A 27,851-nucleotide genomic window follows, 5' to 3' on the forward strand; every position below is an offset into this window, starting at 1 on the left:
TTTCTAAGAGATCGCGCTGCTTACAAGGCGGAATAATTTACATTTATTAATTTAATATTAACAATAAGCAAATGGCTAGCTTTTTACAATCTAACTTCGCAGACTCCCTACAATGTCCCATCGCCAACCACAACCATCCTTTGTCACTGGGAGTTGTAGTTCAGGAGCTAGTTGAAAGCTGGAGCGGAGTGAAATGAAGGACTACAAATCCGAGTGGGCAGTGCGCGCTGTTCCTGCCTTATGTAGCTTATCCCAGAGGGCAGTGCGAGAAATCCCGAGCGGCATTGCACGCAGCGTACTGTTCCTTGTGCAAGAGCAGTGAAATGAGATCAGTATCATTTTTAGAGGCGGGAGCAGGGAAGGCGCGAGGAGGTGGTGACGGGCTCTCAGTGTCAACAAGGTTAACCTCCTTGGTCTCTATAGTGGCCCCGCTGGAAGGCGGATAGGGGGAACATGGCCTCAGCATCCCTCGTCACCGAGGTGCTAGCGCATTCGGGCAGGCTGGAGAAAGAGGATCTGAGCACCAGAATCAGTCGCTTGGCTCAGAGGGTGGAGGAAGTGAAGGTAGAACACGGCCCAAATTTTGGGATGGGGTTTTGTGTATGAGGCCTGCACTGTGAAACTGCAGTATAGCTTAATATCAGTCCTCGCGTTCTTTCAGTTTCTGTTGCTTGAGATATATTGCTGTCTGTTTAGAAAAAAGTAAGTGGGGTTGCTGTTAGTCCACTACCGGTAGAAAGTATAGAAAAAAAAATAATTAAAAGCTATGACGTAAATTTCACTAGTCAGCACCAGTTTGGAATTGGGTGCATATTTTGCTACATGTTTTTCAACAAACGATGTGTGCCCCAAGTCCTACAGTGTGCAATTCAAAAGGGCATGACCATAGGAGATGCATAGGCAGGTTGGGGGCATCCTAAAATTTGTGCCCAGTGTTATAGGATATCAGGGATATGTGCCAAAGTGGATGCCAGTGGTGGGAGGCGGGGATAGTGCTGGGCAGACTTATACGGTCTGTGCCAGAGCCGATGGTTGGGAGGCAGGGATAGTGCTGGGCAGACTTATACGGTCTATGCCCTGAAAATGACAGATACAAATCAAGGTAAGGTATACACAAAAAGTAGCACATATGAGTTTATCTTGTTGGGCAGACTGGATGGACCATGCAGGTCTTTTTCTGCCGTCATCTACTGTGTTACTATGTTACACCTGGTTTCAACAGGCGTAAATCCTGGTGCTCATATTAGGCGCTGAAATCGGTGAATCAAGCCAATGCTGCCTTGTTTTTTTTATTTATGATTTTAAACGTATTCATTACAAGATTACTCTTGAACCAGCAACACAGAACGTAATATAAGCATAAGAAAAATATTTACGCAGAAAAATTTCAGCTTCCTAAGAGCACCAAATAGAAAGTGGGGTAGTAGAACTAGGAAATCACAGGAGATCCAATAAAGAAGAGAAAAGGAAATCTTATATAATGACTTGTACCATAACATAACCAAAATATCTAACAGTATGGCACGTCTCTACAATCTAAATGATCTTTTTCATATCCAGAAAGGCAAAGTTGGTCAGAAGAAAACATATTAGCCCCCCCCCCCCCCACCCCACCCCGCCAACTAACAATACATTTACAAGGGTAGGCTAGTAATAACAATAGCACCGGTTCCATGTTTCCTACCTCATAGCCATAAATGCTTTACGTCTATCTTGTGTACTTTTTATAACGTCAGGATATATCCAGACTTTTTGCCCTCCAAACAAATCCTGAATATGTTTAAAATAGTCTTAACATAGCATTCACATCTTGCTTAACTATGAGTGAAACCAATAGAGTGGCCCATTGAGTAGTATGTGCTATGGAATCTTCCAATATAGCAGATATATTTTCCACATCTAATTGAACCTCTTGACCCATATCTTCTTTTGTTTCCCCCTGGATTTGTTTTGAGGAAACAGGTAAATAATAAATCTTCTTTGTTTAAAGGACGAATAGCATCCAGTGGTAAATTAAAAATTACCACTGGATGTTGCTTTATGTTTAAGAATATCAATAATTGTTAGGGGAAAACATTTAAATTCAGTTAATACTGTTGTTTTAAATCTCTGTGTCTTATTTTCTATGGAGTTTTTATAGTAGGAAATTATGTGATTTCTGGCAGGGCTGTTGCAAGGATTGAGTAGGTAGAGAGGCTCACCTGAGTCCTAAACTGAAAGAGGGAGGAGGGTATATGGCCTTTTGAGTCCAGCAAGCAAAGGTGAGCTTGAAAGGGCTGAGAGATTCCAAAAGCAATCCATATCTAGGATGTTATTTTGTGCAGTGACCACCCTGCCCTGTGGGTTGAGTTTGGCATGCCAGAGTTTACTCACCGATTCCATCTTAATAGTGCTAATGGAAGTGATTCTGATGTATTGTGTTAGAAGAACGTGTGAATATAGTCTAATAGGATGCTTTCTTGAAGATGATGCTTTAATTTCTTTCCTATTTTAACATGGATGCTTCTGACATTTGTTTTTCACCAGGGGGAAGTGTGTGATATGATTAATAAGAAATATGAAGAATTTCTCCCAAGCCTGCAGAATGCAGAGGACTTAGTTTCTCAAGTTGATAATTTATCCGGTGACATAGACCTGCTAAAATCAAGAATTGAAAATGAGGTAAAAGCAGCAGAAAACTCATTCATAGCCACTGTTCCCAGACAGGTACTTGGGTTTAGAATCTGTCTAATCAGAATTCAGGGTTCAGGGGCGTGCTTGAAATTCTGTTAGCCAAAGATGTATACAGTTTCTGGGTGATACTGAAGTCCTTGGCAGTCAGCGGTTTTAGACCCAGCTGAATTAGACACGGGTCTTCAATGCTGGTCTATATCTGGGCACCAGCATTGAATATCCAAGTCATCTGCAGACCCGGAAGTTATGTGGATGCTGACACCAGAATACCTGGCTATGGTCCTATCTGCCTGCTTAGGTACACGAGTACTGGCATTGAATATGGCCAGTACCCACATATCTGCCATCTCTGCTGTGACTCTGCCCCTGGACTGCCTTGGCCCTAAGTGCAGCAAATTAAGTGAAGTGGCCACAATTTTAATTTGGTTTCATTTTGGAGTCAGAAATAAACTTCATGGGAGCAGTTCTTTAAAACCTATGAGTGCCTTTGAACTATTCTAAAACCCATTATGGAAAATTTTCCCTATACGTATGTATTCTCCCCTTAAAATGGGGGCTATATATTTAGATTTTAGTCCCACCCAAACTATGCCCCCTTGAAATCTCTGTGTGGTGTGGATTTGTATGTTGCCTTTTGAAATCAGTATGTACACATGGATACATTTCTAGTACAATGGCTTTAATATATTAACTCACAACAGCAGGGGCTTGTTCCTGGATCTCCTGGAGAAGTGTATTGAAGGCTAGCACAGCTTGCTATGAGGACCAGGCAATCTCCTTTGCTTCCTGACTGCAGCTCTGGTGGTGAGATACAAGGACTGGGCTGGTGCTGTACTTGCCATAGTTCAGATGCAACACCCCTAGGCCAGAAAAGCAAGTCCAGTTCACCAGGAAATACCCAACAGATCCATGCCTTGCAGCTCACTGCCATGGATAATCAGTGGTTTTTCCCAAGTCTACCTAGCTAATTGTTTATAGACTTTTTTTTTTTCTAAAACTTGTCCAACTCCCTTTTAGACTCAATTATTCTAAATTCGGGCTCAACAAATCTTAGAAGTCAAGTCACCATGCAAATAGAAATTGGACTCTGGTGCCTGGGATTTTGTGACCTACAAAATTGTTCTTACAATCCTGGCTGCCTCTTCCACACAACTGGCTTTCTTATCATCTGCACCATGCAGCTATTGAACACTCTTGACAGGAAAGCCCGTTTTTGCATCATTAGCTCTCATCTGGCAGGTACATCAGCTGGCTTGGGTTGGTTAGCTGGGAGGAAATAATGGGGCTTCTTTAGGAGGGAAAGCCAGCCTGTTTACCAGTGCTGTTCAGTGGCACATTAAGGGCCTGATTTACTAAGGTGTTTCCCATAAATGGAGAGAATGGGAAAACAGCCTTAGTAAATCAGGCCATAGTGAACTGTGGTGAACCTCATTAGATGGCTCCATCAAAAGTTTAGGGGTAGGACAACAGTGGAGAGAAGGGAAAGGCAAGAGAGGTGTTAAACTGCTGGATCCTAAATTCAGAGAAAGTTTTGCTCTGCGCTAGCTGCTTTGATAGCATCCTCTGGTAACAAATTCCAGAGTCTGATTGTTATTGAGTGAAAAAAAATACTTTGTTCAAATTGTTTTAAATCTGCTACCTGTTAGTTTCATTGAGTTTCCCTTAGTTTTAGTACTATTTGGAAGAGTAAATAACTATTCCCTGTGTCTAGGCCATCTTAATTGTTTCTCTTCCAAGCTGATAAACCCTGATCATAAGTGTTTGTTCATAAGAGAGCCATCCACCCCCCCCCCCCTTTTTTTTTTAATTTTGCTTTATTGAAACAAGAAAAAAAAACATAAGAATCCACAAAATAACAGCAGATAACACATCTTCTACAGTACACCTGTTTGTAACAATTTCTATTGAACAGCAGATCATACTGAAGTCCCCCCCCCCCCCCCAAATTATCCATGTCGTTACACTGTAAACAGAGAGGAATCGGGACAAGCAGACCATTGTATATAGGAGTCCCAAGTTTGATGGCATTTCAAAACAGCCAGTATGCATCGCCGTTAATTTAGACATCAAATGAATATAATCCAACTTGCGGAGGATCATCTGAAGACCAGGGTGCGTCAGCTGCTTCCATGCCGCAGCAAGGGTGAGTTTGCTGGCCACTAAAATTTGAGTGACCAAACGGTGAACAGGCTCCTTCACTGCCATTGGTTTAAAATGAAGAAGACAATAGTCCATTCGCATACGATAAGAAGCTTTAGTCACACTATAGATACATTTCAAAACCATGGTCCAAAACTTTCGAGCTTTGGGACAAGACCACTAAATATGGAACATATCCCCTGTCTGGGGATATGCAGGGCCGCCGAGAGACTAAGCCGGGCCTGGGGCAAGGCCGCCCCGCCGACACTGTCCCCCCAATCACCAGCTCCGTTTGGAAAGGTAGATCGCTTCCCTTTGGGCCTTCCCTCACTGTGTCCCGCTTTCGTCTGATGTAACTTCCGGTTTCCACGATGGCAGGACACAGGGAGGGCCTGAAGGAAGACGATCTGCCTTTCCAAACGGAGCTCAACTGAGGCGCTGCCGATTTTAATGCCGGGGGCCCGGTGGCGGACGGAGCCGAGGGCAGGCAGGTGAAACCGGGGACTGCAGCACCGGTGTCCTGACCCCGGCACCGGGCCCCCTCCCCTCTTGGCGGGCCTGATTGGTGCCAGCACTGAGCTGATCCCAATTGAAACATCTTGGCCAGACGCTTGGGTGTATAGTACCAGCAGTAGAGAATTTTATATCCATTCTCCACCAGACCATTAGAGATGGACACTTTAAGCAAAGATTTAAACACCCTCTTCCACCTAACATACTCATAGGAGACACCCAATGCCTTTTCCCATTTCAAAAGATAATACTGAATTGGTTGGGTACGTGAAAGAAGAGCCCTGTATCCGAGAGACACTCCCTCTCCCACCACCACTGGCCATAGCTCGCTCAAAAGAAGTTTCTGCCAGACTCAACTCCCCTTTCGCTCTTTGCAGAATAAAATCACGAAGTTGACAATAATGAAAAACATTGGAAGCGGGAAGACCATATTCTTCACGGAGATCACTACAAGATAACAATTCCCCCTCCTCCCACATCTGACCAAGCATGCAGAGACCCAGCCCCTCCCAGGAGAAACAACAAGAATCCAAAGAGCCCGGGGTAAAGTGTGGAGCAAAACGAATATGCATATGCCAAAAATATAGACGTCCCGGAAAGAATTGAGCACAACATTTACTCCAGAGAGAGGCCACCTCAACAGGGATGGGGCTTTCTTAGCAATATCCTTCAAAAGGCGACCCGGCAACCATGGAATAGCCCTCAAAGGGTAAGGATCTAACCAGGATTGTTGTAAGGATTTCCAAATTTTAGGAGGGCCCTGTAGCCAGTCAGCCAAAATTCAAAACTGCGCTGCTTGATAATAAAAAAAGCAAGGGATTCCCATTCCCCCCATTCACGCATTTGATACATAACTGCACAATGCACCTGCGGCGGTCTCCGCTTCCAGATAAAAGAGAAAACCTGACGCTGCAGGCCTCGAAAGAAGTTTTGTGATAAGGAGATGGGGAGAGCCAAAACAGAGTAGTTTAGGAAGCAAAATCATTTTAACCGCAGTAATACACCCAAGCCAAGAAAGCGTCGGACCTCCACCTATCCAATTCCATCCACCCCCCCCCCCCCCCCTTATCATTTTTGGGGTGACCAGAACACAAACGGGGACTGATGCTCAAAACTACTTCTGGCGTTATTATGCAGTTAACACCGGGTTTGTTCACTTATGCAGTGCAGAATGCTCAGAGGACTTGAGTGCCATTGTTAATGTGCATGCCAAAAATGGCCGCAAATTGTATTTTAAATGAATGTAAATGACATCAGTAGCATTCCTTCCCAGTGCTCAAAGAGAAGTGCTGTGATGCCCAGAAGCAAATGATACACAATTCTTCCAGCAATTAATAATCTTATATAACAAATTACTAGTCACCATACTTCAAACGCATGACAATTCTTCAGCCATCTGAACATTCTTACATTCTTATATACCGACACATAAATGAGTAATTGTAAAGGGATCTTGAGATCTCACAGCACAGATACTGCATTCCAACACTTTTATTATGCAGTACTAATATTTATTGATCCCAAATTTTAATTAACAGTTTCATATCAAAAATTCAAAAGCCACTTAGCTTAGAAAAAACTGGAGCCTCTGCCGACATGGCCAAGTTTTGAAATCTTCAGGGTAGAGGTCCACTATAAAACAATAAAAACATTATTAAATCCTTAAACTAGCAGTGTTCAAAAATGTTTTTTTTCAAACCTTAATAGCGATGACAGCTTACAGATAATACATTGTCTCTCACGCAGCATTGGGAAAGATGGCGACTGCATCTTACATCACCAAAAAATAGCAACTGACGAGCAACAAACACAATTCTGATTGGATGAGCAATGTATTACCAGGGATCATTAGATCAAAGACCGCCACTCCAGTTCCGCATTTAGTCCTGGAGGTTGGAGTGTTTTCATTTGAAAGATCCAACATTGTTCCTTGTAATTCAACAGTAATCAAACAACTGTTAAATTAACAAGGAACAACGTTGAATCTTTCAAATGAAAACTGTCTACCTCCTAGGATTGAATGTGGAACTGGAGTGGCGGTCTTTGATCTAATGATCCCTGGTAATACATTGCTCATCCAATCAGAATTGTGTTTGTTGCTCAGCTGTTGCTATTTTTTTGGTGATGTAAGATGCCATCTTTCTCGAAGCTGCATGAGAGACTGCATGTTTCATCTGTGAGCTGTCACCGCTATTAAGGTTTGAAAAAAAAAATTTTTTTTTTTTTTTTGAATACTGCTATTTTAAGGATTTCATCTGTGTTTTTAATTGTTTTATAGTGGACCTCTACCCTGAAGAAGATTTCGAAACTTGGCCATGTTGGCAGTGACTCCAGTTTTTTCTAAGCTAAGTGGCTTTTGAATTTTTGATATGAAACTGTTAATTAAAATTTGGGATCAATGAATATTAGTACTGCATAATAAAAGTGTTGGAATGCAGTATCTGTGCTGTGAGATCTGAAGATCCCTTTACAATTACTCATTTATATGGCAGTACATAAGAATGTTCAGATGGATGAAGAATTGTCATGCGTTTGAAGAATGGTGACAAGTAACTTGTTGTAAATCAAAAACAATTCTGGCAACTAATAATCTTATATATTTGGATCCCTGCACATCTAGTTGTGGTCCAGTTTATTGAATTTATCAGAAGCCATTGATGGCATTTAATGCCGAAGACTTACCAGCAGCTCGGGGGTAGCATTAAAGGCTTTCAGGAGATTTTTTGTCAATTTGTCATATTAAACTCTGGGTTTGTCCTCTTTTGCAAGAGGAATGAAGCCCATGAGAGTCTGAGCTAAAGTGAAAGCACACATCAACACCTGTTGTTCTGCGCTTAAATATGAGCCTTTCAAAAATTTAAGTGCAAACAATTTTTGAAAGGCTCATATTTAAAGGCGCGGAAGGGACAGCACTGATGTGTACTTGCATTTCCAGTTTTGTCTGGACTTGTGCACAAATGCCGCACTTACCGCAAAACTTTTGTGTACGTGTGCCAGGTACATTCCTCCCCTACTTTTGGTTTAATGGTGCAAATTTAAGTGCGCATATCATTTTTCCTTTGAGCATCCCTGAGCTCTTCTTTTGGCAGTGTTGTGTGGTGGGCTTTAGCGCCAGGCTTTGAACATCAACTCCCTAATGCTTGTTAGAGTTAAGGGCCCCTTTTACTAAAGTGCTTTAGAAGCATCTTCCCACACAGTTAACACAAACGCACTACACTTAACATTGTGGTAACTGCATTGCAGATAATACAGTACGACATGTTGAGATAGCATTAACTTGGAAGTTAGCATTAGTTCACGCTGTTTAACACACTTTTTTTTAAAAAAGTGTGTTTCACTACTGAAATCATTACATTTTGGGCCCTGACTTGGAAACTGTTTTGACAGAAGTGTATCAGGAAGTGCCTGTGTTTTTGTTGCAGGTCCAGAGAGATCTACATATTGCTGCCACAGAATTTGCAGATCTGAAGCAACAGTTAGAGAAAAACACAGCCATCCTTAGTGTGCTTAAACAACTCCAAGAGGTTAGTACTATTTGAATAAATAAACTTAGAACACATTAGCGTATTATTGTTCTAGTATATGATGCTGATACCGAAACATGGGACCATTAACGCTACTCTCAGATTTAACCTGTTTTATTCTTTTTTCAGTTTGACACTTCTATCGAGAAATACAGTTGTAAGATATCTGAGAGAAACTACATTGCTGCTGCTGAGCACCTAGAAAAGGTGTGTGAGAAGAGCCTGAAAATTAAGGATAGTGTTCTGGGATCTGCTGGAAAATCTCTGGATGGTCTTGGGCAGGAAAGTGGGTTAGAAGTGACAAAATAAAGCTCTGAATTTTTACTACTATGCAGAACATTATGAAAATACAAGCGGTAATGTTATCATGTAGGTAAAAGCTATTTGCATAGTATAATGGAAGCAAGTTAACTGCTCCTTGAGAATCTCCTTTAAGTGATTGGCCTTTCATATGTAAGGGTTATACCTTAATGAGAAACCATATGGAACAAACATTTACTTTTCACTGCAGGCGCAGAGCACTCTGAGAGCACTAAAGCTGCAGAAGGGCTCAGAGTTGCAGGTGCTGAAGGGACTTGGGTTTGAGTTGACATTGCAAAAAGAGAACTTGCTCTATCACCTTGGAGAGGAATGGAAACAGTTGGTTGTGTGGAAGCTACCTCCAGCTAAAGGTATTTTGGCTCTTAAAAGTGAAGTCACTTCCTCTTATACTGGTTGTGGCCAGAAATTCTTTCCACAAGGTTATTATGTATTTTATCTTGAAAAAGTCTTCACTGCCTTCTGTATTTTTAACATTTTGCTGTCAAAATGCATTGAGAAGGAGTTTGTTTCACTGATATACACAATACACTGTACACTTTGTTTGAAAGAACAATTACAGAAACACACAAGACTATTTTGAATGCATAGAGTATTTATTTATTTGTTACATTTGTATCCCACATTTTCCCCCACCTATTTGTAGGCTCAGTGTGGCTTACATAGTACTGGAGAGGCGTTTGCAGACTCCGGTGTAAATGCAAAGTGATATTGTGGTAAGATAAAGTTCATGTGGCACAGCCATATTCGGGAATCTGTTCTGTAGATCAAATAAATTCCTATTTTAGTGCATTTTGAATTGTATTTTTTGTACAACAGAATATGAAAGATGTACAAGTAGGGTGAGGACTTTGGCATTCTTTGTTATTGATAATGGCAATTGAGCCCTTCTGAAAAGGAAAGGAATGAACTGAAGCAAAGGGTGATGAGATTCTGTAGAGCATGAGGGAAGAATAGTGTTTGAGCATCTGTCCCAGGTATCTTCCTGACTCCTAGTTCACTACTTTAATTACACCTCCTGGATACTTTTAAAATAGTGTTCCTGCAGGCACACCAAGCTAGTTGGGTTTTCAAGATTACCTGTAAAAAAAAATATATATATATGTATTAAGGGTGGGCAATGAGTAACAATTTTAATCGCCTTTAATTATGCATATTTTGGCACATTTCCTACTGGCTTTCTCCTATTGAACACAAAGGGACTGTCTGTGTCAGGTGTTCAGCGCTGCATGCGCCTGGTAGCGCTATACAAATGCTAATAATAATAATCATGCTCTCCTCCCTAGCCTTTTCCCAGTTTCTCTCATGCCGTCTTTTCCAGCCTCCACCCAGATTCTCTCATTCCCTATTCACCAGTCTTCACCAAGTTTCTCTCAAGCACAGGAACATCTGGCAGCATTCTTTTTTTTTTTTTTTTTAATTTATATATTTATTAGTTATTTTTTTTTTACATTTACATATTTAAAACATAAATGTGGAAATTCAGAAAAAAAAAAAAATAGTAAGAAATATAAAGATAACATATTTTACATCAGTAAATATATTATTGAAATATAATTTTACTTTAGTCCCCAATATCAATATCTGAATCAAAATACTAGGATATAGAAAAAGGAAAAAGTAAATCAAATATAAGCAGTTTGGGACAACGGAGCCCGAAAGCCGACTTTACAGCATTTCCTATGAGGTCGTTTCCAGGGGTCTTCTCGCTTTTTCTTTAAGTTCAATAAATTCCAACAATTTCCTTGGGGTATAGAATACATAATTAACTAAATCTAAAGATATACAACATCTGCAAGGAAACTTTAACACAAAAAGACCACCTAGATTCAAAACCCTGGATTTATATAAAAGGAATTCTTTTCTCCTTTTTTGTGTGTTTCTTGCAATGTCCGGAAAAATCTGGATCTTACCCCCAAGGAAAGAGTCATTCAAATGACGAAAATAAAGTCGAAATATATTATTTTTATTTTTATCAGGTTCCAGAGCAAACGTTACAATTAACGTTGTTCTTTCAGTAACTATCTCAAGAGAGTTTTCAAGGAATTCTGTTAAATTAGGATCATCTTGATTTGGCCCTTTAGATCCCTTTATTCCTGATAGATACTGGGTCCTCGTAATGGGCGGATAACCCTCCATCGGGATCTCCAGTATTTCTCTAAAGTATTTCTTAAGCATTTCACCTGCGGGTATCAATGGGCACTTTGGAAAATTTAACAACCTCAAGTTATTCCTACGAGCATTATTTTCCAAATATTCAATTTTCCTTTCTTGTAGCTCTCTTTCTCTTATCAATTCTGAGGTAATATTTTGTAACTTTTCCAGTTCCCCATCGAAGTTAACACTTTTTTCAGTTTGCTCTTGAAATTTAACAGACAAGTCCTGGTAAGATTGTTTCAATTCCGAAATTTCATTTTTCGTAGAGGTATTCATTTGTAACAAAACATTACTCACACCCTGTATAGCGTCCCATAGGGTCTCCAGCGTGACTACAGCAGGTCTTGTAATTCCTCTAGAGTTCCCCGGCACCAAACTCCCAGGAGTAGAAGAGCAGGGTTGACTCAGCCCCTGTTCCGCTGTTTCACTTCCTGGGGTTAAAGTTCCCCTGGGTCCTCCATCCACGGCAATGGCTGGGAGCTCCTCCATTCTCCGTGGCCCCAGTGGGGAAAATACGACACCGGGCTGCTGGGGTGCTGTAAATGAGGGAGGACTCAATGAGACTCCCTCAATGCTGTGCTCCGCTTCCAAAAGAGCAGGGCTAGTCGAATCGGAGGTCCGTTGAATCCGGGAGGCGATGCCAAAGCTGTCGAGAGTTGTCTGACGGGTGGATGGCGTCGAATGCGGGACCAGGGAGGTAGGTGCCGCAGTTTTCCCCTTCCGCTTCCCCATCTTTCAGACAGAAAGCAGAGCCCACACGGCAGATTACTCAGCAGCTTACAGAGCGTCGCGTCCTTGCTACTGCTCAGAACGCCATCTTGATTCAAGTCCCTCTGGCAGCATTCTTATTAAAATGGTTACACAGATATCCTTGCAGAACAGAGGAGTAGCCTAGTGGTTAGTGCAGTGGACTGTAAACCAAGCAACACAGGTTCAAGTCCCACTGTAACTTTTTTTTTTTTTTTTTTTTGTAACTTCCAGGAACAGAAAAATACCAACTGTACTTCAGTAGCCTTTAGGCTTATAGGTGTCTTTTATATATTCAGGTGCAGTAAGTATTTTTCTGTTCCTTGAGGGAGCTCCAGAAAAAATATTAATGGTGTTACAGTGGGATTTAAATGTGTCCCTTGGTTTGCAGTCCACTACACTAACCACTAGGTGGCTACTCTGATTTGGCTGCTGCTTTGTTCAGAATGTCCATAATGCCTGCAGCTGACATAAAGCCTGGTTTTTCTTTCCAGTTTCACTTTCAGGGGAGAAGTAGGAGGACAGTAACCACTCGGGGATTAAGGAGGGGTCATGCTTTAATCCCTTTAGTGGTCAGTTGCACAGTCAGATCTCCTTTTTTAACTTGGATGTGACTGAAACAGGTCTAGATAAAAATGTCCTTTTTAGACATGGATGTTTATTCCCATTTGAAAATAGCTGTTGGATGTCCTACTTTTGGCTCTCCCTAGTCCATCCCTCCCCTCCCAAAAAAATAAACCACATCCACAGCAAACACCCCTTTGCTATTTGGACAAACTACAGTGCGAAACATCCAAATTCTGATGTTGGGATTTGGACGGATTTTGCAGATAGACATTTTTTTTTTTTTAGGTATTTTGAGGCGTCCATCTGCTTTGAAAAAGAGCACCTAGATGTCATGCATATTGAGAGTGGTGGTATTAAAAACCCAACTGGTGGGAGTGGCCAAGATAGCAGCACACTAGTTTTGGAGCTCCATACCTGCTCGGCGTTTCTGGTTCTTTGCTTGTTGTTTCCACTTCTCGACTATTCCCCATACTTAAGCGTAAGGGGGCTTTAAAGGCCTTTCCCATGCTGGCCCAAACCTCCTCACCAGTCCAGCAAATGCTTGAGAGACATGTCTCCAAACAACCTCAGGATTTGCCAAGAGAAGAGGAACCTGCTGTCTGGGCGAGGGAACATCCATGCTCCTGGAGCAAGATGTTTCTCTGTCCCCTCCAGGATCCGCTACACCGCCACATGCAGCAGCTGTCCGTACCCTGACTAGGAGATCTGGAAGCGGATGGCGCTCTATTGGAACCCCAAGGCACGGGGCGCTGAGGACCTGAGATTCCAGGGTCTGCCGCTTGTTCGTTGCACCCATGGCAGTGACTATGGAGGTAATCTGGAAGGTTCTGAAGAAGCTGGATTTGACAGTCAGTAAAGCATCTAGTGAGATCTCTGGCTTGGCAAACAAGGTTGACTTGCTGTCAAAATCTGTCAATAAGGTTAAGCAGGATAGTATGGGATTTTTCCAGCAGACCCAGTCAGAGATTAAAGAATTAAAAGCTACTGTCTCTACAATTATTAATGAACGAACTGTGATACAACGCAAATTTGAACAGCTTGAAAACGTTAACTGCAGACTGAACTTATGGGTTCTTACTTTTCCTGAGGAAGTTAGTCTGGATCCCATTGAATACTTCAAAAAATTGAGATTTTAGTTTCCTTTAAATACTATGCTTCCGTTTAATAAGATTTATTATTTGCCAGGTGCTTCAAGGGATACAATGGCATCTGCAGTGGGTCTGCAAGTATCAGCTCAAGAAGAAAATGCATCAAAAGATTTATCAGCAGTTCTGAAAGAGTCATTTTTTGATGCCCAAGAAAGAGCTACCTTGTTAGTCTCATTTGTTTTTGAAAAAGACCTCAATTCTAATGAAGTTGTACTTCCGTAACTCTAGAGCAACTTTTTGTGGTCAAAAACTGTCTATTTCCTGATGTGACTAAGGCAATTCAGGATCGAAGGAAAGAATTTATAACAATGCATGTGGAGACAAAGGACTTGGGAGCTACATTTTTATTAGCTTACCCCTGCAAGTGTTTAAGGCGATACTTAGGTGTCAGGTATACTGTAAAATGTATTGGATATTTTCCTGACTTAATTGTCCTGAAATATATTTCTCCTATTTAGCCAGCAGGTGGTGTTTCTTTTCTGTAAAGCCGTTACCAAGAACTGAGTGTTCTTTTCTTTAATTTGACACAAACAGGAAGCAAGAAGCAGTATGTATTTGAAATCTTGTTGACTGGGCTCTGATTGGCCCAAGAGCTCACTTCCTTTGCTTTGTGCTGGTTTTGTCTCCAGTCTTAGCCAGGAAAAGAGAGCAGGATCTCTTTGTTTGTTTACTGAGCCTCAGCAGTTATATATCCTGATCTTCCCAGGTACCTTTCAGAAAGTAAGCAAATGTTCAGTTAGTGTTATAATTGATCCATGCTTCAGTTATCTGTTATTGTTTGCTGATTGCACTTCTTTTGGTTCATTGTTCAATTTTTTTAAGACAATAAATAATTGTTTATTGACTCTGTCTGTTTTAACTGTTTGCTGATTGCACTTCTTTTGGTTCATTGTTCAATTTTTTTAAGACAATAAATAATTGTTTATTGACTCTGTCTGTTTTAACTGATAAAGAATCCTGGTGGTTTGTGTGTTGGGTCTGTGAGTGCTTTCTGGGAGCTGTGGGACCACGGGGATTGTGGCCCCAGTAACCTAGAAATCACTGGGGAATAATTTGAGAGTGGGAGACTCACCCAGAGGTGGTTGTGACCCAGTTGGTGGGAGGATGGTGGTAGTGTAGAGCACAAGCAGCTGAGGATAGACCCTCTAAGTGGCTGCGGGGTAGCCCCGTCAGGTGGCTAGACATTTCGTAACATATACTTTTTATTCCAGCCGAATTAAGAGCTTTTTTGGACCTTAAAAAAATCTCTAATAAATAGTTGGATTTATTGTAATATGACCTGAGGATTGGGCGTGCTATTGCTTATTCCTTTATTTTTTTTATTCCTCTATTTCTTCCTTGTTTTGGTGGTCTGAGAAAGAAATTTATATTTCTTTATAGTTCTTTTCCTAATTAACAAATGTTTCTCTGTTTTTCTGTACTGTTACTTGTGAGATATTATTGCAAATAATAAATTTAAAAAAAAACTGGCTCTGTGTGTTTCCAAGACATGGCTGTGCAGAACAGTTAGCAGCATGTAAACATTTTGAAGAAATATGGAGCAGCCAGGGTGCTATTTAATTAAAAATAAATTCCCCTCCCACTTGCATGGGACACACATGCTCCTCAAAAAAATTTGATAAGGTGTGAAATTAAATTCAAATTAAAAATAAAATCTTGATAGTTTACTCCTTTTTTTTTTGTTTGTTTAGAACTCTAGTAAGCCAAGGTATTTTGGGTATGATCTCTATCTCCAATTTACTGCTAATGCTCATTGTAGCATAAAACTATGCAATGCATTATATTTTTATCTTCAGGAGTCCACGTTGCAGTGGGTGCATGAACAGGTTCGTCATAACCTACAACTAAAGGATGTTAGCTGTTTTTTTCATTCCATTCATAGGTCAGTACTGTGGTCACTTTCCTGAGGTATTGCATACATTCTCTGACCCTTAGAAATGCACTGCAGTTCACTGATGCCACCTTGAATTTTAAGCTGTGAATGCCAATTTCTGTGCCATAGATCAAATGTTTACTTTTTGTTTCTGGTTCTAGATTTAGAGGGTGTGAAGTCGGCTCTGAAGACTGAACTCCACTTGTACACACTGACACCCAAGGAGGAGAATGAATTGGGGTCTCTCCTGACATCTGTGCTCCAGGCCTTCTCTATTGTGGGAGAGCTGAACACCAAACTGAAGTTCTTCAGTAAGATATTAGTGGTTCATATTTAATGAAAGCAATTGGAATCGCATTTGACAGATTGTCCTTTCCTTCAGGATTTTGTAGGACACACTAATAGCTTTTATAGCTTGAGTCATCTCATTCTGATCAGCAGGCTAGGAATTCAGTAGCATTCCAGAGCTGCAGCAACCTGTGTGGGTCTAGAGACGAGTGCTGCAGTCAAAGATGGAGTAGGGGGAGAAGAGAGTGATTGGGGGGGGGGGGGGGGTGAGGAAAAAGAAAAATGTGGGAGACATTTGATAATAAGGATTAATCATTTGTAAGTTTCAGTTGGCTCGCCATTATGATTTTATTTTTTAAAAATGTATAGCCTGCTCACTCTACCATTCTCAGTGGTAACAACCAAACATACACACTATATCATAAAACATAAAATGACATAACAAAAAACTAAAATATATAAAAATTAAGTAAATAAATACAACTATTAACTCGGTGACCTTACATTACTTCTTCCCCAAAGGCTGGCTGAAGCAGAAAGGTCTTCAATTTCTTTTTAAATAACAATTGCTTATTTTCTGCTCTAAGTAAAGATGGTAACAAATTCTGTAGCTTTGGTCCTACTATAGAAAAAATGGAGTATCTATATTCCTGGAGTATCACAAAGCAAAAAGATGGAACATCGAGTAGGTTCTTTGAAACTGATCTTAATACTCATGTAGGTTGATAAAGATGTAAAGTAGAGGAAATTGCTACAGCTATACCATTGTTTAATACCTTAAAAATCACCATCAGAATCTTGCATTGAATTATTTTTTTTTTCAGTCTGCAAGTCTAATAACAGGAAAAATATTGTATTTTGAAAGGCTGCTCAGAACACGAGCTGAGGCATTCTGATCAATCTGAAATTATCTCAGCAAACCCTTAGGTACACCAGCAGATAAATTATTACAGTAATCAAGTAAAGGAGTGATCAAAAGTCTGAATTACTGTCCTAAAGTTAGTAGGGATTAGATAGCCCTTCAGATGCCTGACCCATTGGTTTTTGAACTACCAGACCAATTATTTTCTGCACATGACATTAAGTTGATTATTATATTCTTTTTCCCAGGCCAAATCTTGTTGAAGTACATCCTGAAACCTTTGATCTTCTATCCATCCCTTCACACACAGATTGAGCATCAGACTCAGAGTGTTATCTTGCGATTTGAAAATAGTGAGACAGATTTAGAACATTCAGTCCCAGCAAAGGTTTTTCTTAACATCCTATCTGTCTTCCAACTTCTTCATCAACACTTGCTAGGTAAGTAAAGGGGCAAATGGAAAATCTTTTTTTATTTTCCTCCCTGTTTCTCCCTGTATTGCATCCTTCAGACATTCAGCTCTGCTGAGGGGCTGCTTAGAAGTCATAAGGAAATTTTTCTCCATATAGATTTATTCTCCATTTTACAAATATGGACTAGATTCTATATATCCCGCCTAATAACTTGGCGCTGAAATGAAATTCACTTAAGCGTATTGTATAAAGTATGCCTTAATTTAGGAATACCTTATAGAATAAGCCAAAATTTCCACGCGTTTATAGAAAACGCCGAGTGCCGGTCCAAACAACTAAATTTAGTCTCAGCTAATACGCCAAGTAAAACCAGATGTAAATCCCAGTGCCTGAATTAGGTGCAGAGCGGGTGTATTCTATAACATGCATAGATTTTAGATACGTCCACGACCCACCTATTCCACACCTATGGCCATGCCCCCTTTTCCAAACTATATGACCCACGCACCACGTTACAAAATACACTTAGCAAATAGTTCACTTAAATTCTAATTAATGCCAGTTAGTGCTGATAATTGTTAACATCCAGTTAGCAGTGATTAGCTTATTAACCAGTTAGCTTATGCACATTTTTATGGAATACGCTTCAACTTCCACACAGAAATCTTGGTACGATATATAGAATCCCGGGTATATCTGTAGATTTGAGTCCCATCCATGCCCTTTGAAATCTTTGCGTAGTGTGAATCTCTATATATTAATAGTAGCTTTCTGAAATCGGTATTCACTGTTTACACATGCATATGTTTCTAAAATAATGGCCTCAATATATATAGTGAGTTCTATGCAAGCATTCCTTGAAGTATGCATGTGTGTTTGTTTGTTTGTTTATTTATTATGACATTTCTACCCCACATTTTCCAAAGAAAGCTCAGGTTCAATGTGGCTTACATAACTAATTAAGAAGCATTACAAGACAATTAACTGATCCAAGAAAGAAAGAAGTACAGTATATAATCTGTGCTTCTTTTTTATCCTAACCAGACCAGTTCAGAATGTGTATGGGTTATGCCCGACAGCAGATGGAGACAGAGACCAGTAAGCAGAGAGCTCTGCACTATGAAAGGCATTGTACAGCCAAGGATCATCAGTGTTCTCGCTGTCCAGCAGATGGTGGCAAGGTCGGATCTGGTCTAGTGAGGTAGCTCCTGGGTCCAGTTGGACAACTGGTCACCTGGTTGAGCTGAGGCAGACAAAATGATTCAGGGCTCTGCACTTCGGGGGATACTTGGAGGAGTCCAGGTCCCTCCCCGCTTATGTATTTTCAGTCACAAATTTTGGGGGGTTGATTTGTCCTTCCCAGAGGAGAGTGTCTGTACTTGCACCTATCTGTCTCTATGTAGATAGATAGATATATGTGTGTAGTATATATTTTTTTCCTAATTCATTTAAACTTTTTTGACTCCTGCTTCTTGAGGATGATGGGGTTGTCATGGCAAGAGGGAGCTCTTGAACCATTTCTTGTGCCTCTTCCCACTCCTCCACCCCCTGCCAGTCAGTTGTGCTAGGAGTGGCACTTGTGCTCCACTTTGCAACTTTTTTTTGTAGCTGCTGGATCTGGTATCAAAGCTTACTGCTGACATTGTTTAGGAAACACAGGAGAAGGAGCAAACTATATCGGGCCTACTTTGTTAGTTGTGAGTTTGGGTGGTGTTTAATTTCATGTCCTCTGCTGCCTCAGTGCCAGGAGCGACACAGTCTTGTTTCCGCACACTGGTTTTGTTTTCCTTTGGTCAGGATAGTTCATTTTTGCTCCTCTCACTGTTTATTTTAAATTTAATGCAGAGGCCATGGCTGAGGAAGTAAAAGTACTGCTCACGCTGGAACCCACCACAGCAGTCCTCTGGGCACTGTAGTTCCTGCAGGGGAAATCCTAGTTCTGTACCTCAGAGAGTGAATCCAAGTTCTCAGCACTCCAAAGGGAGTTTTACTGACAAACTGTCTTCTGCTTCTTTGGGTGACAAGGCTATTGCATCTTCCAGGAAGTTAGCAGGAGAGGAAGTCACTTCAAGGTGTGAATCTTTTGAAATTCAGGGAACTTTCTTCACCGTCTCTTCCATCTGAGGCGGGTCGGTTTATTCAGCTGCCTCTCATCTAGCCATTTAGACAGGATTCACAGGTGATTTTGAAAGATCAGCAGAAACGTAGTGATTTTTCTCATGACTTTATTCTCCTTCTGCATAAAGCATTTCTTTTGTACATTGGACATCCTCACTATCCCTTCTTTGGCCAGAAGTTCCAGATTAGGTATGGGAGAAGGCAATAACAGGAGCAAGTCATCGTAGAGTTCTTGCTGATTCAGAGTTCCATCTGTAGTGGAGCCTTTGGAGGAGGGGGAAATTCCAGTGCCATATAGTGATGATCTCTCAATGGTCAGCTCTTCCAGAGGGAAGATTAACCAGGCACGATCTCCTGAACTCTCAAAGTGTTGTGTATTGCTGAACCTTCTGGAGATCCTACTCTAGAAGGAATCGGAAAACCTAGTAAAACATTTCCCATCCATGCTGTCATTCAGGCCGTTGTTTCAGTGGAGTGTGGGACGTATCAGGCTGAGCTCCATGTTGGCAATGCCATGAATAAAATTTATCCTCCTCTTAAGGAAAAAGAAAAATTGAAGTTGCAAAGGTCGATACTTTAATCATGGCCATTACCAAGAAGACTACTATCTCGGTGGAGGATCTTGAATATTTTTCAGGGCTGTTAAGTTAGTCTTTACTTAAACAGGCCTTTAAAGTGGCAGCATCAGGCCTTCAAGTGTGGCACATGTCAAGAGCATGTTGGTACTGGTTACAGTGGGCAGAATATATGGCAGAAGACAAAGATCTGAAAGGTGGCCTGCCTAATATCTATTATGGCTTATGTTGATGCTTTATTTTATCTCATCAGAACTTCAGCCAGGTCTATGGTGGTTTGTAGCCTGCCAGGAGACTATTGTGGTTGCCTAACTGGGCTGCAGATACCACATCAAAAATAAGGCTTAGTAGACTTCCCTTTGGAGGAAAATTACTCTTTCGGGAAGATCTGAAAAAGATTGGTAAAAATACCAGAGAATCAAGGCCTCAGATTACTGGAGGACATACCAGGAGCTGTACAAGAGTTCTACAGGGTTATGTGTGATTCCAAGAGGAGGAGGTGCTACAGGCCAGGCAGATCATCTGGATTTAAAGGCGATAAACAGGCGCTCTATGGATTCCCTGTTTCAGGATGGCGATTCTATACTCTGTCATTTCAGCAAGTTGTGCAGGGGAGTTCTTCAGTATGCTATATCTCTAAGAAGCATACTGCACATTTCAGTCTGGGAACCACACTAAAGGTTTTTTTGCCATTCTCGGGCAGCACTTTCAGTTTCAGGCATTCTTTTGGTGTAGGTACGACTTTGCACACCTTCTCAAAGGTGATGGTGGCTGCTGCCTTACTCAAGAAAGGTCTCATGATCCATCCTTATATATTCAGGTACAAAATAAGTACCTGAATATATGTAAACCGCTTTGAATGTAGTTGGCAAAACCTCAGAAAGGTTGGGTGGTGTGCTTTGCGAAGAGCAAGCTACAGCCCTCTGACTGTATTTGGAACTTCAGTACTCATCTGGTGAAAGTGTTTCCAGGCGACCAAAGATTTTAAAAGCTTCATTCTCAGTTGTAGGCTTTTCTGGGTGACACGTGTTTTGTTGAGTGAAACGTCATGTTCAGGCATTGTCGGCAGCTCACGTAGCAGGAATTCAAAATGTGCAGGCAAATTTTCTAAGCAGACATATGTTGGATCTAGGAGAGGAAGAGTTGTCCAAAAACGCCTTTGCCATGATTGTTCATTGGCAGGGAGTCATGGAAATAGATTGGATGGCATCCACTCAGAATGCCAAAGTTCCTTAGTTTTTCAGTCAAAGGAAAGAGCTGAAGTCAGCAGGTCTAGAAGCTTTTCTTCAGAAGTGGCCTTGTACAAGCCAGTATGGGGTTTTTTTCCCTCCTTGGCAATTGGGTCAAGTTTTCCAGAAGATTGTGCCTGGTCAGGTCTGGTGGTCTTAGTAGTATCAGATTGGCTGTGACATCCTTGGTATGTGGATCTAGTTTGTCTGCTAGGTAGGACAACCCTTATTATTGCCGTAGAAGTGGGATCACCTTCCAGTAGTAAAAGAAGATTCATCTCCTTTTTGTCTTACTGCTTGGCTATTGAGAGGTTGCATTTGAGGTGCAAAGGTTCTGAGGACATAGTTACTATGACACTGTTGCAGGCTAGGAAGCATTCTACCTCTTTAGCTCATGCAGGAGTTGAGAGTTTTTTTGAATCTTGGGTTTCTGAAAAACATTTTCTTTTAAGCTTCCGTGATTGGTTGGTTGATTTATAAATTTATTTATGACATTTATACCCCACATTTTTTTTATTCTGGCTTGTTTGAAGAAAGGTCTTTATCTTCCCTTAAGGTACAAGTGGTAGCAGCCTGTTTGCAAGGATGTTTAGAGGGAGCGTTGATGGGTTGTCATCCAGATGTGCCACCCCTTTAGGGAAATGGATATTTGCATCCACTGATGTAGCCTTCTTGCTTGGAATCTAAATTGGGTTCTGGAAATGTCATCAGCTCATTCTTTTAACATGCTTAAGAAGGCAACTTTAAAGGATCTTGCCTTAAAATCGGCATTTCTGGTAGTATTACTGTCAGAAAGGTAGGCCAGAACAGGCCAGTGGCCTGGACAGACAACTAAGAAGAACCAAACAGAGGGATTGGGCAGGGCTGTCACATAGTTTAAAATATTAAAGACATGACCAAGGACTAGGATCCAGTATAGGTGAACTGTAATGACAGGCAACATTATAAGCTCTTCTGGAAAAGGACTTACACATATGAATCATATTAGAGGAAGCCTGCATGGAAATATGTGCTTTAACATCTGCTCATTATTGCTACAGCATCCTCTGCTTATAAGTAGAAAAGGAAAGTACCAAGAGCTAACTCCAGAATGTTAGGAATTTAGAGAAAAAACTGTAGCAGGATTGGATACAGAAACAAGATAGAAGGTGGGATTTTTCTGGAACACAGGAGGGATGGAAACTGGGTGAGAGATGACAGGTAAAAAGAATAGGTAGTATGAGGAGAGATAGATGAGTAAAAAAAAACCCTATAAATGAGAGAACACCTTAGCCCAGGTTGGGAGAGTCTGTTGGACAGTTGGGGAGCCAGGTGACTGCTTCCTAGTTCTAATCTTTTATTTTTGTTTTAGTAAGCTGTTAGTACACTACTTCTACTATAATGTTTTCATTTGAAGCAAAGAAGAAAGAGAAGTTTGCTGAATTAACGGGGTGAGATTCATTGGGTAAGCTTCACCCATCACAGAGGTGGTGTAAAGAGGTTAGAACCTCACAACTGAGTGTACACTAGAGCTGTGCTCCGGCGGCACAGTAGCAATCTTTGGCAAGGAGAATTGCAAGCCTTCATCCTGCCTTTGTTTTACCCTCCTTTCTTCCCAAAGTAGTCTGTTTTCTATGTCAATGTTCAATTTGCCTTCCTTTCGAAAAGACTGGGGGAATGAGTACAGCATCTTGAAGTTTTTAGATGTTTGTAGGGGGGTGGTGTTATTTAGAATTGACAGATTTAATTTCTTAGATCCAACTATTTGTTCATGCTTCTTGGAGGGAGGCAGCTGCAAAAAAATGCTTCAAGCTGTGTCCTTAAAGATCACAATATTCCTCAAAGTCTTGGGGCTCATTTAACTAGGGGAATGGCTACTTCTTGAACTGCCTGTCCAGATGACATTTGTAGTGCCACTGCTGGGTCCTCTGCATTCTTTTGTCAAGTTTTACCACGTGGGATGTGCAAGAGAAAGAGGCAGCTACTTTAATGCTAGAGTTTTGAGGACCATCGTGTCTTCCTGCCAGACATAAGGATTGCATTGTTACATCCTATATATTCTGGACTGATTTGATTAAGACAGTAAGGCAGAAAAATGTGGGCTTACCTGCTAATTTTTTTTTCTTCAATTAAACCAGACCGGTCCAGAAATTCACCCTGTTGCTAGACAAGAAGTCCCTTCTTGGGATCAGTTATTTTTTCTTTCTTTTCTATTTTGTGTAACCATTCAGTTGAAGGCTAATATTTTTAGCCAATTCACACATTTCTTAATTGTAGTCCTGCATTTTATTATGTTTGTTTAAAGATTGTAATTCATTTTCAACTTTTGTTTTTATGAGTCCTTATTAGTAGTTTTGATACAGGAATACTGAAGCGATTTAGCTTTTTATATATATATATATATATATATATAGTGCAGCGCTCTCAACTCATTGGTCTCTGTCTCCTCTACTGGCTGACAGGTATAACCCATACATTCTGGACTCAAGGAAAGAAAATTAGCAGGTACAACTACATTTCTCTATGGGAAGTTAGATGGTGCAAGATGCTGAAAGCTACACTTCCAAATCCAAACTCAAGGAATATTTTTGATTTTTTTTTTTTTTTTTTAAGATGTGCCTTTGGAGCTCTCCATCAAGAATGAGAAGAAACCAAAGGTTGTTTTGGCGGAGGTGCTAGGTGACATGATTTGGAAGGAGGTGTCAGATTGTATTATCAAAGACTGTCTGGTTTATTCCATCCCAACCAACACCAGCATGCTGGAGCAGTATGAAGAGGTAGGTGCGAGACCTGGATGATAGTGAGGAGGAAAAGAGAAGGGACTCGTACACAGTGGGTTGGGTTGTGTTTGAAAGATTCCCCAAATAGTTGCCAAATCATAAATAACAAAGTGGTTTTCCTCACACCAACAAAACACTTTCACTGTTGTCTAGGTAATCCAGTTCACAGAGGAGTTTGAAAGTAGTCTAAAGAAGATGAAGTTTTTGAAAGGAGATGCCACTGATCTGCTGAAATATGCCAGGAATGTCAATGCTCACTTTGCCAGCAAGAAGTGTCAGGATGTGATTGTGATGGCTAGAAACCTAATGACATCAGAAATACACAATACTGTGAAGGTAACAGGTGAAACACAAATCTCCACAGACTTTCTTTCTTATAGTGTTTTGTGCATATTTTGGATATAATCAGCTTTTTTCTTTATGTGCTTGGTGTCTAATGTATAAAACTCTTGTTTTATGTTCTGAAGATAATTCCTGAATCAGGGGTGAGCATACCAAAGCTCCCAGCCCTTACTGCTGCTGATAGATTGAAGCAGCAAAAGATGTCCAAAACAGTTCACAATGAGATGGTGGAGCTGGAGAATGAAAACAAACTGGGGCAGCACACCTTTGCCCTGCCCACCTGTCGTATAAGCGAGTCAGTGCAAAAGCTGATGGACCTGGCTTACCAGACACTGTCAGAGGCCACGTCCAGCTCCACACAGTGGTAAGCCTGGGCATAAGAACAAAAGTCTGCAAATTAGTGGGAGCAGCTGAGAAGCATAATTATCAAATCATTTCTTTTTCTTGTAGTGCCATTCAACTTTTCTATACTGTCAGAAACATTTTCCATTTGTTCCATGATGTAGTACCAACATACCACAAGTAAGTGATTTGTTTGTCTTTCTAAAGCTAAATTCTACAGAAAATCTCCATTGGGTGAAAGAATGTGTTGTTTGATCTGTGCTTGTTAGAGAGAATCTTCAGAAGTTGCCCCAACTGTCTGCCATTCATCACAACAACTGCATGTTTATTGCTCACCACCTGCTGACTCTGGGCCACCAGTTTAAACACCACCTTCCCTCGCCCCTATGTGATGGAGCTGCCACCTTTGTGGACCTTGTGCCAGGCTTCCGGAGACTTGGTATTTAATTGGCCTTTATCTATACTAATCTATTATTTATATATATATATATATATATATAAATAATAAGCTGCATTTATAAACCAAACACCTTGCAAGGGGGCTCTTATTTATTTTCTCCTATGTGACATCTGTAGGTACAGAGGGCTTTTTGGTCCAAATGCGTATACAAAAGGGAGAGCTTCTAGAGAGACTAGCAAATGCAAGGAAGTTCTCTAACATGGATGATGATGAAAATCATGCCAACGCTACTAAAGCTGTAAGACAGGTGAGATGTGTCTAAGTGGGGTTTACTGCATAAGTCATACCTAAAAAGAAACTCTAGCAATGTTCTCTCTTTTCTAGGTGTTGCACCAGTTGAAGAGGCTTGGTAAGGTGTGGCAAGATGTGCTTCCTGTTCATGTATACTGCAAGACCATGGGGACTCTACTGAACACTGCTGTTACAGAGATCATTGGCAGGATTACTACCCTAGAAGTACGTACGTATGCAGTATACTGGTGCTAATTCTGTACCCTTCACACCAAGTGAAAGAGCATTAGGAGCATTTATTTCCTTCTGCTTTGTATGATGACAGGATATCTCGGCAGAGGATGCAGACAAGCTATATTCACTATGTCGCTTGGTGATACAAGAGGGGCCTCAGGTTTTCACACCACTACTGGAAGAAAATAAAAAATATCAGGAAGAGGTTCCAGTCTATGTCAAGAAATGGGTGAAATTCCAAGAACTGATGATCATCTTACAGGCTAATCTGCAAGAAATAGTGGATCGGTAAGTAATGTTAGAAGATGTCCACTCAAAGAAAGCAGATAATTTTAAAAGCCATTAATTTACATGTTTTTCCCCTTTTTTTGCAAGATGGGCTGATGGTAAAGGACCCCTGGCCAATGAGTTTTCTACCAGCGAGGTAAAGAATTTGATAAGAGCCTTGTTCCAGAACACAGAACGAAGAGCTACTGCTTTGGCAAAAATCAAATAACCCTTTGGCACAATTAAGAAAATGACTGAATTCCTTTTTTGGAAGGAGGAAAAATAAATACATCTTTTTCAAGTTGAACTACAATTATTTCTGAACAAAAACTTAACTGCTCCAACTAAAAAAAAAATATGGTGGAGGTATGGAATGTATACTCTGGTCTAATGTGCCACAGAACTGTGCAATGGAGGCCGCCGTGGCCTAGCAACTTCTCTCATATAGAACTCAGTGTCATATGTTTTGGGGGGGTTTTTTTTACTAATTTTGTTTATCCAAAAGGAAAAGTAATAAACATAAAACACCAAAGGCCCTTAAAATTAAAAACAGTATTCATTTCTACCAAAATCCTATACAAAATTGTATTTCTTTGTCCTGCAGCTTGAGAGCTCCTTGGGGATCTTCAGTACTAGACAGGAAACAGCAGGATAGGTTTCATGATTTTTTTTTAAATACTGAAGTGGTCATGTCCAGTTTACATGTCCTCAACACTCCACTTATATGCCACTTCCTGAACAGCCTTCTGGTTTGCTAAACGGGCAAAACGCTGCTGCTCAAAACCATTTGATCTGAAATATAAAAGAGGTAATTAGTTTAAGCATAATGTGTACTACATGCAGGCACAGATCATATGATTAAACTAGTACAAAGTTAATGGCCCCAGCCTTTTCCTTCTTTTTAGAATTGGAATGAGTGCAGTGGAATTATCCAAGCATGGTCTGAAACTTGTCTTTTTTTTGAGGCTTGGGAGGATACCAGTTCTGCAGAAGTTTATTACACAGATACCTTACTGTCTTGCATATTTCAGTCCATGACACTTTGATGCTGTTGTAAATACAGTATTTAATAAATACCTGTCCACACCATCCCATCGGTACCCAGGCCAAATGTTAAATCTGTTGAGAGGAGGTGCTGGTCCACTGTACCTTGGCCGCTCTAAAAGAAAGAAATGAGCATAGAGTCTGGAACTCCAACCCAGAATCAATCTAAGCATACATTTGCTAAACCACAGCTTAAGTCTCCCTCATATGCCTGTCTTAACTGTACTGGAAGAAAGGCTGTAAGAGATTCACTCAGCATCCCTACTGTCCCACTAACTTGTTAGATTTGGTAGGGAAATGGAGGATACCTTTTTTATTTGTGGTCTCTTTGGCTTTTTTCTTTTTAATGAAGTTAGCCATAGGGTCCCCTTCTCGCTCCTGTTCCCGCAGCATCTGATCCAGGTCTTTGTCATGGATATACCGGGCCAGTGGTTTTTCCATTTCCTTCACTGCATCCTGTAGATTCTGCTCCTGCTGTTCTTTCTGCACCAGCCTGAGAAAGGTGAAGCCATCACACGAAAAGTGACTTGTACATAACCTGCACCTTGCACAGGCAGGCAGTTGTGCTATTTTCTATGACAAAGTCTAAAAGGAGCACTGCAGAGAGATTTTTAAAAATGATAATTAACAAGTTGTTTCCATCAAAAGCAAAAATGGTGGAAGATTACTCCCATATGAGACAGAAGGAACTGCCATGTTTAAATTGGTTCATTTTCCCCACTATTGTGAGGAATGTTTTAAGGAATCATATCTGGCATATGCACCAATTATTTTACATGTAATACAAGGTGACCAACAGGGGAGAGTCTTGTGAGCTTCTTACCCTTTTCCCCACTTGGCATACTGCGCATCTCTCTCAGCTTTTTTGTCTGCTTTCTGCTGTTGATCCAGTCGCTCTTGTTTCAGATCCCTTTTCCTGCCAGATTTATCCCGGAAAATGGTCTTAGCAGTCTGGGATTCATCTATATGCACAGAACAGAAATTCACCATCTCTTTTTCCACACCCCTTCTCTAACTTGGGTCATGCA

The 27,851-nt window shown here is 40.8% G+C and overlaps 2 protein-coding genes across 2 annotated transcripts in view; one reads left to right on the top strand and one right to left on the bottom strand.

Moving 5' to 3' along the window:
* The first annotated feature begins 269 nt into the window (after positions 1–269).
* ZW10 (zw10 kinetochore protein) lies at positions 270–26,284 on the top strand. Its single transcript, XM_030221899.1, has 16 exons — positions 270–564; positions 2,527–2,661; positions 8,748–8,849; positions 8,979–9,056; positions 9,361–9,520; positions 15,821–15,970; positions 17,058–17,249; positions 23,737–23,900; positions 24,057–24,239; positions 24,371–24,609; positions 24,696–24,767; positions 24,857–25,026; positions 25,164–25,294; positions 25,372–25,503; positions 25,604–25,800; positions 25,888–26,284. The coding sequence occupies exons 1-16, from the start codon at positions 454–456 to the stop codon at positions 26,006–26,008; spliced, it is 2,337 nt and encodes a 778-aa protein (XP_030077759.1). The 5' UTR covers positions 270–453; the 3' UTR covers positions 26,009–26,284.
* A 32-nt stretch (positions 26,285–26,316) lies between these two features.
* BUD13 (BUD13 homolog) overlaps positions 26,317–27,851 on the bottom strand; it is a 31,190-nt gene continuing 29,655 nt past the window's right edge. The window contains exons 8-11 of the mRNA XM_030221900.1: positions 27,647–27,785; positions 27,132–27,316; positions 26,857–26,938; positions 26,317–26,571 (exon numbers count right to left, since the gene is read on the bottom strand). Coding sequence (XP_030077760.1) covers positions 26,478–26,571; positions 26,857–26,938; positions 27,132–27,316; positions 27,647–27,785 — 500 coding nt within the window. The 3' untranslated portion in view covers positions 26,317–26,477. The remainder of the gene's footprint in view (positions 26,572–26,856; positions 26,939–27,131; positions 27,317–27,646; positions 27,786–27,851) is intronic.

The sequence above is a fragment of the Microcaecilia unicolor genome, chromosome 12 (genome assembly GCF_901765095.1).
Source record: "Microcaecilia unicolor chromosome 12, aMicUni1.1, whole genome shotgun sequence".
Lineage (NCBI taxonomy): Eukaryota > Metazoa > Chordata > Amphibia > Gymnophiona > Siphonopidae > Microcaecilia > Microcaecilia unicolor.

Coding starts and splice junctions, on each gene's coding strand:
- ZW10 (XM_030221899.1), top strand. CDS start 454: ATGGCCTCAGCATCCCTCGTCACCGAGGTGCTAGCGCATTCGGGCAGG. Junction 9,057..9,360: donor CTGCTGAGCACCTAGAAAAG/GTGTGTGAGAAG, acceptor TTTTCACTGCAG/GCGCAGAGCACTCTGAGAGC. Junction 9,521..15,820: donor GAAGCTACCTCCAGCTAAAG/GTATTTTGGCTC, acceptor TTCTGGTTCTAG/ATTTAGAGGGTGTGAAGTCG.